Below are 9,467 nucleotides of genomic sequence, written 5' to 3'. Positions count from 1 at the left end.
TGTTTTTTTAACTTTTGCTCTCGTTTCATGTACTTGAAAAATAAAATTGATGATTTTCATTTATTTTTCTATTGTGTGACGTCATCATTATAAATTAAAGTCTCAATAGGCCACAATAAATATAATTTTTAATGCCGGTAACTTTTTTCAACATCACACGTCCATAGTCGTCACGATAAACAGCATTTCAAATTGTCCTAAAGTTTTCCAGTAAATCGATGCTCTCAGCTACCTGACTATACTTTATAAAACAACGCTTTCCTTGGATTGGCAAGCATTAAGACTTTCTCCTGTTCATATTGGTTTAAGGCGATAAAGAGTATTATTACAGTTATGCGAAATAATGTGGCATATATTACGTTGCTTATGGCCTATCTTCAAGGAAAATATGTATTTGTTATGTAGTAAAAGAAAAAAGTATTGCTGCAATTATGCAATATTATGCGATATTAAGTTGGTTAATCTAGATGTCGGATAATGAGGGTTCATCTGTCGGTTGGAGTAATTTAATGAACGTGTGTGACTTTTTATGTCGATAAGCGGTGTTACTTTATGTTGTACGACGTTTGTCGGGTCCACGTAGCCCGGTACTAAATGGAGTCGTTGCCAAATATTGTCCACTGTTCTGGTTGATAAAAATGGCTTCGTTGTTTTGTAAACAGCCTGGCCAGGCTATGCTGAATGTTTCTCGTCTCCGAAGAACCATTTGTACTGCATTAATACGTAATTCCAAAATTCAAGATACTCATTATAAGGAAAAATCTTTAGTGGACAGCGATGTTTCTGGAAAGGTTAGATAACTTTCTTTCTCAATCAGGGGTGTAGCTAGCTAGCTATTCAGTGGCTCTAGCTAACTAGTATCTCTGCTAGGTGGGCATCACAAATATGTGACGCCCACCTAGCAGAGTCCTTAATTTGAGTCCTTAAAATAAGGTGGATTGGTCAGCAAATCAAAACTTAAAAAATTGTGTCCAACTATCCAGTCATAGCTAGCTAGCTAGCATGTATATATAGCTATATAGACCACTTTCCGAGTGACGTAGTTGTTTTGATTTCATTTTAAGAACACTGGGCATGCGCGCACTTTTGTGTAACTAAAAAGCAGGACTTACAGAGTGTGAAATGGTTATTAATGAAGATTAAAGACTTTTAGGTAGTATAGGATCCAACAAGAGGAACTGGAATTAAATTTTAACTATATTCTTTAGGGGCCTTCGAAAAAATTTTTCAGGCCCTGTTAGCGGGATATCACCGCTAAGATGCAGACCCATCTCCCCCCTCTTTTAGCGGATTTCCTTCCGTGTAAATACACACATTCGGATAAATCTTGGAAGGCTCAGGGGCGTGTTTTGTAAAAGTTATCGGAATTGATGACAAGAGGAATTATGCTCACGAACAACGAAGAATTTTCAGGCCACAAACAAATTTTTAAAATTTCTCAATCCTTAGCGGATTTTTTATTCAAACTTCAGACCCCCTCCCACCCTTAGCGGTGATATCCCGCTAACGGGGCCCAAAAAATTTTTTCGAAGGCCCCTAATTCTTCCTAACAAAATTCACTAATTTTGAGCAAATATTTTTTTTGGATGGATTTTTATGATTACTGTGGTCTGTTGTTTATATTTTATGCCTACAGAAATGCTTACGCATGTGCAAAAAACCTGCAAACTTTTTAACTTTTGTAAACATTGGCATCTATAGACGACAGCTGTAGCTGTTGAAACATAGCCTAGAATAAACTTGTTTGTTCATAACATGATAATATCTATATTATTCAATGACAATGACTGAACAGATAACTGTTAATATTTTTAGAAGCATGTATAGTTTTTGCATGGCTAGTCTAAAAAAGCTAGGGATATACCCTCCCTATTATTTCCAGGAGTGGCTGTGACTTAGATAGAGAGTCCTAAAGTATTTAATGCTTATTTTGAGCTACACAGACCCTAGGGTCCACTCCCACCAGACATACAACTCACTCCATCTAACATCCAATGGCTCCACACAGTACACCATCTCCCCAATTTTCTCACATAGGTTGGGTTAACCTGGGCTATATTAGCATTCACTAACCCATATTGAATCACTGCTAAATGGAATTGAACCCTGAACTCACACTATACTGTATTTTTAACTTGCCCCCCTGCCATGTTTAAGCATTTATGCACAAACATGGCTAGCATAGCTAATAACTAGAATGTTGACTTAATGAAAACAGCCGTATATAAGAGGGCTTTTTAAGTAAAATTTACCCTTTTTATCCAATAACTCCCGAACTTGCCAAAACTGTTCCCAAACTCATTCCAGAATTCAAAACAGTGCTTTCAATTTCGTTAACTCTGCCACAAAAAGGAAACCTTTGATGTAATACAGAATTGTGTGACATTATTAACTATATAATATAACGGTCAAATTGTATCAAATTTAAAAACTCTGACAGTTTATTTTCCATTATGTTTTCTGTCAAAGTTATGTGCATGACTTTACAGCGTAAGCAAGAATGTTTTGCTTTATATATTATCCAGTTTCTATAACTCTGTTACCATACTCTAGCCTTGACAGATGACAGACGCCAAAGGGATAATAAAAAAAGGTTTAAATCTCACATTACAATTACTTGTAGACAAGTTTTTCCTCTTATTAACGAGTTTTTATTAAATTGTTCAGTCATGAAAAGATACAAAAATTCTTGAAGTGGACAATGTACAAGTAAAAGTTTATATGATTTGCCTCTGACCACTGTATCTCTAAATTGAGAGGTTTCCTTGCTATTGTTGTGCAGTCAGTTTGAATTGGAAAAAATCTGTTGATTTGTTTTTTGACATAAAAATAAATGTTTTGAAACTATACTTCTGCATTGTCTGCAAATTTGGCTGATTTACCAGCAAATTGTTTTTATAGGGTGGTTTAAATCTGTTATCAGGTATCCCACTGGAACAATCACAAGACAGAAAAGTAACAATATTTCTGCCTTCCAGAAATACCATGCAAAGCGGTACGCACAATATGAGAAAATGGACAATATCTTTTGACACTAAGCAACGATGGGAAAATCCACTGATGGGCTGGGCATCCACGTAAGTTTAAAGTTGTTTGTAATTATTATCAGGGCCAACTTTAACAAACGTTTTAGTTACTATTTTTATATATAAATGAATTTTCTTAATTTTTGTAAAGCACGCACCTTATATATTTTGACTGGCATTTTCGAAGCTTTATTTCATCAGTTCCCATCACTTGTTAAGTGACAGTTCACCCTACTGCACCTTTTTTTCTATGACATTATTGTTAATGACCCTCTTTCAATCTGATCCAGACTGTGTTAGATCTAAACTCGAATTTTTCTGCATCAAGTCTGTCCCTATTATCTCCTGCGAAGTTTTTTGGGTCTACCTCTGGGCTTTTCATCATTCTGTGATGAAAATAAATGGTGCATGTGTTGTCTTTTCCAAACAGTTGTACTCAAAATTCTTGTTCGCATTTTCTTAGTTTATTTGTTTTGTTTTTTACAGTGGTGATCCGTTGTCGAACACTCAAGTCAAGTTTGGCTCAAGAGAAGCTGCTATAAATTACTGTGAAACCCACGGTACGTATTTCAATAATTTACTGGTACAATTCAGACGAAACCTGAAAACCTTGTGGAGATCGTATTTATCTAATACGAATTTGATAATCTTAATTAATGGTGAATAGATCTAAATTGCAATGCTAAATAACGCACTTTGTTTGGATAAAATAGCTTAGGCTAGCGGTGTAACATAAACTATTCAAGATGTATGTATATGTTCTCTTTTGTTAAAACTGTCGTTCATTTTTTAAATGTATTCTTGTTATAGGTTGGCAATACGAAATACAAGAACCTACTTTACCTACAACCCGTCCAAAATCATACGGATCAAATTTTTCTTGGAATAAACGAACGCGCACTTCTACGAAGTAGCCAACGACTTTATATGGCGCTAATTCTTGTATATTATTATTAGTATATAAATATATTGTTTATTTTTGCTCCTGCATTGACATTTAATTTTTTGCTACACCCCAGTCCTCCTACAGTCTTCGAATTTAAAAAATAAAAAATATAATTTGATTATTTATAATCGGGTCCAGTCCTAAATAAAATCGCGCCTGTCTGTTTTTTTTAAGAGAAAAAAATTGAATATGCGAAGGCTGGGCTGTCCTTAATTAATTCTTGGTTTGCCGTTTTCCGACTCGTAGTTTTGTTGCAGGGTCGGTCGGCAGATTATTTTTTTTACCTTTTCGTCAGACAAAAAAATACGATTTTACTGTCTACTCTGCTCTTCTGTTGAGCCTGTTGTTTTGATTCTTCATTTTCTTAGCGATTTAGCTATATTTTTAATTAACTATACTTATACTTTATGGAAAAATAATTTGAGTCGGTAATTTAACTGTTAGGGTCGGAAATCTGGGAAAATAAAAGAATGTTGAAAAATCCCGACCAAAGCTTTTTGTGGTCGGCGAGAAATTGCCGGTCGGTCGGTCGGAAAACGACAAACGAAAAATTTTTTAAGGACGGCCCTGGTGCAACAATTTTAAATGAGGATAACAAGTAAAATAAGTTGTTTTAGATTTCTTATACTTTTCTCAGTACGTATAAATGAAAAAAGAGAAAGAATTAACTGGAGTTCTCCTTTAATGATCTCAAAAGAGGTATTAACTAGACCACATATGAGTGTACCTTTTGAAATTTCTAAAGAGTTTTCTCCTAATTAAAAAAATTAATTCTTCTGAAAATTTTAAAAATTATGATTCGTAGAGGTTTATGTTCGCAAAATGCAACAATTTCGCGAATTTTTCCAAAAGTTTCTGTTCACGTACGTTTTTCCCCCTAAAGTACATAGTTACGGCTGAAAAAGGATTGATTGTTAGTAACACTTCATTTTGTCCTAAAGATTTGAACAAAAATCCTAAAATAAAGAACGGTTTATAACTTATTCTAGTGTTTACCAAAATTTGACCCCGAAACTTCCTTGATTCACCTCCTGTCGACTCTTTATTCTGAATTTTCTTTACTCACGATCTGTTGCAAATGTTGGTTAGATTTTACTTTGTTTTGGTGAGAGCGTTGAATGAGATACCAAGTTGTAAACACGTGCAGTCGCCATGCAAACGAGCTTCATCTGACACGTTCACGGTTTTTCTCTTACCAAAAGGATTTAGACTGACAAGAATGATATCTACGGTGGAGACCACACCATCAGTCGTGTTTTAGCAACTTTTTTTGATACAAAGCAAACATGGTTTTGTGATAATGTTAAAAAAATATTAAGACAACTTAAAAACATTTGTTTAACATAACGCGAAGTTACGAAAATTAATTCTTTTTTAGTACCTATTATGTTTGACGCACATTTGGTTTTGGTCGTGGAGAATTTTTTTAAATGCAGGTAGAGTTTTAAATTTATACAGTTGATAGTGTCCCCTCAATAAAGTTGCCTTTGTTTAACTTCTTATAACTTTTTCATTATAAAAATCTAATAAGCCAAAACACTTAAAAACAAAAAATATACGAAGCATGAATGTATTAACCAGATTCCAGCATTTTACGAATTCGGTGTCATCTTATGAAAGCGAAATTGAAACTAATTAAACCTTTTTAAATCAATATCTCTTTCATATCCACAGCCAATCTCGTCCTCAGGACATCTTGTTTCTTTTTTAACATCAAAACGGCGATACAAAGGTGTTCGTCTCGCCGTTCCGATATAAAAAAGAGACAACAGACGCTGGGAACGAGGTTGATTGCTATAGTTGCTATGATTACTATAGTTGCTATAGTTGCTAGGAAACTTTAAAACTAAGTGCAATTATTTTTTCTTACATAAAAAAACTGGTTTTTGAAAGGAGCGCCTGATATTTTCAGTATAGAAAAAAAAATTCAAGGTTTATGTCGACAAATAGGTGTCGAGGCTATTCGGGCTACACCAGTAAATATATATATACTATCTATTTCAGCTTCCTTTGCTTTACTAGATACCACTTCTAATTACATTTTGATTGGCAGCAAAAATAAAAAAGAGGTTTGTTTGTGTTTTAAAAAAAAATCATGGATGTACAAAGAATTCTTTTACACACTACGCAACTGTTCAGCAGCTTGTACAGTGTTTTATTTTAACAGAAGAGGAAATTTTACCTGGATAAAATAAGTTTTAGGCTCAATAGGATGGTTACGATTCCAATTAAGATTTATCAAACACTTTGGCCCCTATCGCAGCATAAAATGTTGACACAAACCTGTTAGTTCTATTGAGTAGTTATTACGGAAGACTTTGCAGCAACTGTTTCAATTTTAAGACTCACGAAAAAAGGACAGTTGTTGGGTATACTGAATGTACTACTGTACAGCTCAAAAATACAAAATGTATGTCTGCGGACTCTTTTTGAGAACTTACTCTAAAACTAAATGAATAGAACTCAAAATGTTAGAAATGATATCTGTAGATATCTTGTAGATATTTTGATACATTTGTTATTCAATTTTCAAGCGCCATCCTTTTTTCCAATATATATACCCAACAGTTTTTCTACTAAAAAAAAACATGTGTACTAGGGCGACATCAGGAAAAGCAGAAATGACGAAATAGCCCGAAGGTGATAGCACATTCGTTGGAGTATTGCCCGACAAAAGAAAGTGTTTTGAAAAACAAAGTATTTCATTACACTATGTCACTGTACCGCATATAGAAAATTTCCTGAGTACCTCTCACAAAAGTTTGCCCTCAAAAAATCGCTACTTTTCGTTGTTGTTTTTCATTTTTATCCTCAGATCACGTGGCGTGAGCACGAACTAGAGGACATGGGAACAAAATTGAATTCAATAAAGGTTGTCAATTGCTTATATTTAATGCTTTGAATTCAATTTATCTGCGTTTATCATTTTTCATAATAGCTTATCTCTAGAGGGTCATAATACCAAGCTAAATTAGATAAACGTACTCCATCGCTGGGCTTATAATTATAACTGGTTGGATTGATATATTAATATATTAAATTTTTGACAGATTACTAAAAGGCTGATCATATTAAACATAAGGTTTTAAAAAGGCTCCCAAATCTTTTGCTAAAAATAATATATTTCTTTATTTAGGACCTTAATAAATAATTGACCTGGTTAAAGATACAATTTGGCCATTGTTTCCAACCTCGTTCCCAAGACTTTATCTCTTTTTGACACTGGGAGGCAGAACACTGTCCTAACGTCAAAAAGTGTTAATATGCCCTGGGAACGTTGATTATTTTCATCACATACCTCTTAATTGCCTTATCCAATTTTAATTCTCGGGAAAATCTCTGCGATGAAGAGTGTAATACTCACTGTATAGGATGTGGAGCAACAAAGAAGATTTAACTTTGTTGTTATATGTACGTCAAATGCATTTTAATGATTTTTTTTTCTCTCTAGGTATAATTTAAAATTCAGTTCAAAAGTTATATCGATTATATAAACATATTCAGGATTTTTACTTCAATCGTAGAATTTGCGTATTTTAAATCACGGCGTAAAAATGCCGGCTACGACAAAGAGAGACTTTAATAAAGATTTCGAAAGAAGACTAAAGAATTTTAAATTTAGCGCCACAAAGCCAAAAATAACTGAATGGGAACGAACAAATATTGTGAACGATGTATACGATATTGAAATGCAACAACGATTTAAATCGTTAGAAGAACGATTAATGTTTCGAATGGAGGTATGGATCGATGTGTGTCGAATCGAAACGATACGGGACGGTGCATTAACGAGTGGTGCTGGTAAATTTCATAGTGCGAAACGTTTTCGAAAACAGGACGGAAAATTAATAAAAGTACGTTCGTTTAGTTTAGGTAAATTTTCAGCTAAATCTGTGGATGATGTCCGCGATATAAAAAATACATCTCAGAAGGAGAACCAACATGAACAAAAAGATCTACCTGGCCCTCTCAAAAAGAAGGTCCCCAAAGAAAGAGCGCTGAATATGTCTCCTGCTTATAGCACCAGCGATTTACTAGAACGGCGGCACCGAGAACCTGAACAGGTATTTAACGATGTTACGACAAAGTACGCTACGGCACCGAAACGGAAATTTCGATTCTTTCTTTTTGGTGGCAGTAAGAAAGATACTATTAAAAAAGAAAAGAATAAACGAAAACAAAACAGTAAGGAAGACAATACTGACAATAAAAACGGTGCGGAAAACAACAACTTATCGGGTAATCACCGGGTAACCGGGACACGCCCTTCTTTATTCGACATGGAATCTTTACGCGGTAGTGTTTCCGAAATAACTAAATTATCCATCAACGCAGACGGTTATGAAGAACACGAATACGACCCAAATCAAAAAGTAAAGAAGGGTTCTGGGGCGAGATATCATACAGTTGCGGGGATACCAAGTCAGGAAACTTTATTCAAAAGTCCGCACAACGATTCGTTCCGTACAAAGAAACATCAAGTCCACACGCCTGCTGCGCTACAAGGACCGCTTTTTTATAACCCGCAGCGAAAGGAAGCCGAGCTTGGTCAAATATAAAAGAGAAATAATGAAAGTATAACATAAATTAAAAAATAGCAAAGCCTTATTGACCCTATAATGATTTTACATGAATAAGAATACGATTGGAAATTTTGATCTGCTTTTTAGGTAAAAAAATTATCTTATCCAGTGAAACTTGTTAGGGTAGGATTGTTGCAAATTTACTCAAAGTTTAGTACTGGGAAAAATTCAATTTGCAAAATGCTTTACTGGTGGCATAGTTAAAGTATATTTAAGGTATGAGGTAAGAATAGTCCGACTCGTGAAACTGCTTGCTTGCTTGTTGCTAGAAAATATTGTAATAATTTTATTACGGACTCTAAAAAATATTTTTTGAAAATCTGTATTTCAATTTTATCCCCAGAGTTTCCTTTTGCATTCTCAAGATTAATATATTAATTGATATATTAATGCGACGTAGGATAGTTTACTTTTAAAACAAACTTCCTATAGGCATTGCTACAATCTTGGGCAATTTATAAAACGCTGGAAGAACACTAACATCTCTTCAGGCAACATATTAAAAAAAAACTTTCAAAAGGCAGCCGAACATTAAAAGCATTAACATTTGCACCACAATTTAGCCTAAAGTTTGATCGTTTTTGTTGTAAAAACTTTATGGCAGATAAAGTATAGTAATTTTTATACACTAAAACTTTCTGCTCTTCACCTTTTCAACATTTCGTTGCTATTTTGAAACAGATCTTAAAAGTTTTGGAAATTGTATTTGCGCCAGATATTTTAAAAGTTGTCGCCATTTTAAACATTCGCTGTTATCTTACAGATAAACTTCCTACCCAGGTATTCTTTAATAGTTAATTGTTAGTTAATTGTATTTATAAAAGAAATTAATAATTTAAATATTTATTTGTTTTTATATGCAAGACGATAACGAAAAGAACAAACGCACACAAACATCACTCTTATCTTCAC

General features: G+C 34.0%; 2 protein-coding genes across 2 annotated transcripts; both read left to right on the top strand.

Annotated features, from left to right (window-relative positions):
• Nucleotides 1–547: 547 nt before the first annotated feature.
• On the top strand, nt 548–4,016 carry LOC130647108 (NADH dehydrogenase [ubiquinone] iron-sulfur protein 4, mitochondrial-like). The gene is made up of 4 exons (XM_057452844.1): nt 548–791; nt 2,902–3,077; nt 3,513–3,586; nt 3,837–4,016. The coding sequence occupies exons 1-4, from the start codon at nt 639–641 to the stop codon at nt 3,938–3,940; spliced, it is 507 nt and encodes a 168-aa protein (XP_057308827.1). The 5' UTR covers nt 548–638; the 3' UTR covers nt 3,941–4,016.
• Nucleotides 4,017–5,393: 1,377 nt separating this feature from the next.
• Nucleotides 5,394–9,449, top strand: LOC130647097 (uncharacterized). Its single transcript, XM_057452831.1, has 2 exons — nt 5,394–5,408; nt 7,424–9,449. Exon 2 carries the CDS (start codon nt 7,527–7,529, stop codon nt 8,529–8,531), a length of 1,005 nt encoding a protein of 334 aa, XP_057308814.1. The 5' UTR covers nt 5,394–5,408; nt 7,424–7,526; the 3' UTR covers nt 8,532–9,449.
• Nucleotides 9,450–9,467: the final 18 nt, after the last annotated feature.

Source organism: Hydractinia symbiolongicarpus, chromosome 1 (genome assembly GCF_029227915.1).
Source record: "Hydractinia symbiolongicarpus strain clone_291-10 chromosome 1, HSymV2.1, whole genome shotgun sequence".
Lineage (NCBI taxonomy): Eukaryota > Metazoa > Cnidaria > Hydrozoa > Anthoathecata > Hydractiniidae > Hydractinia > Hydractinia symbiolongicarpus.
This window is presented reverse-complemented; position numbering and strand designations above follow the sequence as displayed.

What these genes read in the sequence shown, in the direction of transcription:
- LOC130647108 (XM_057452844.1), top strand. Translation starts at nt 639, where the DNA reads ATGGCTTCGTTGTTTTGTAAACAGCCTGGCCAGGCTATGCTGAATGTT. An exon ending in CTGATGGGCTGGGCATCCAC is followed by an intron (nt 3,078 to 3,512) that starts GTAAGTTTAAAG and finishes TGTTTTTTACAG; the next exon opens with TGGTGATCCGTTGTCGAACA. An exon ending in AAATTACTGTGAAACCCACG is followed by an intron (nt 3,587 to 3,836) that starts GTACGTATTTCA and finishes TTCTTGTTATAG; the next exon opens with GTTGGCAATACGAAATACAA.
- LOC130647097 (XM_057452831.1), top strand. Translation starts at nt 7,527, where the DNA reads ATGCCGGCTACGACAAAGAGAGACTTTAATAAAGATTTCGAAAGAAGA.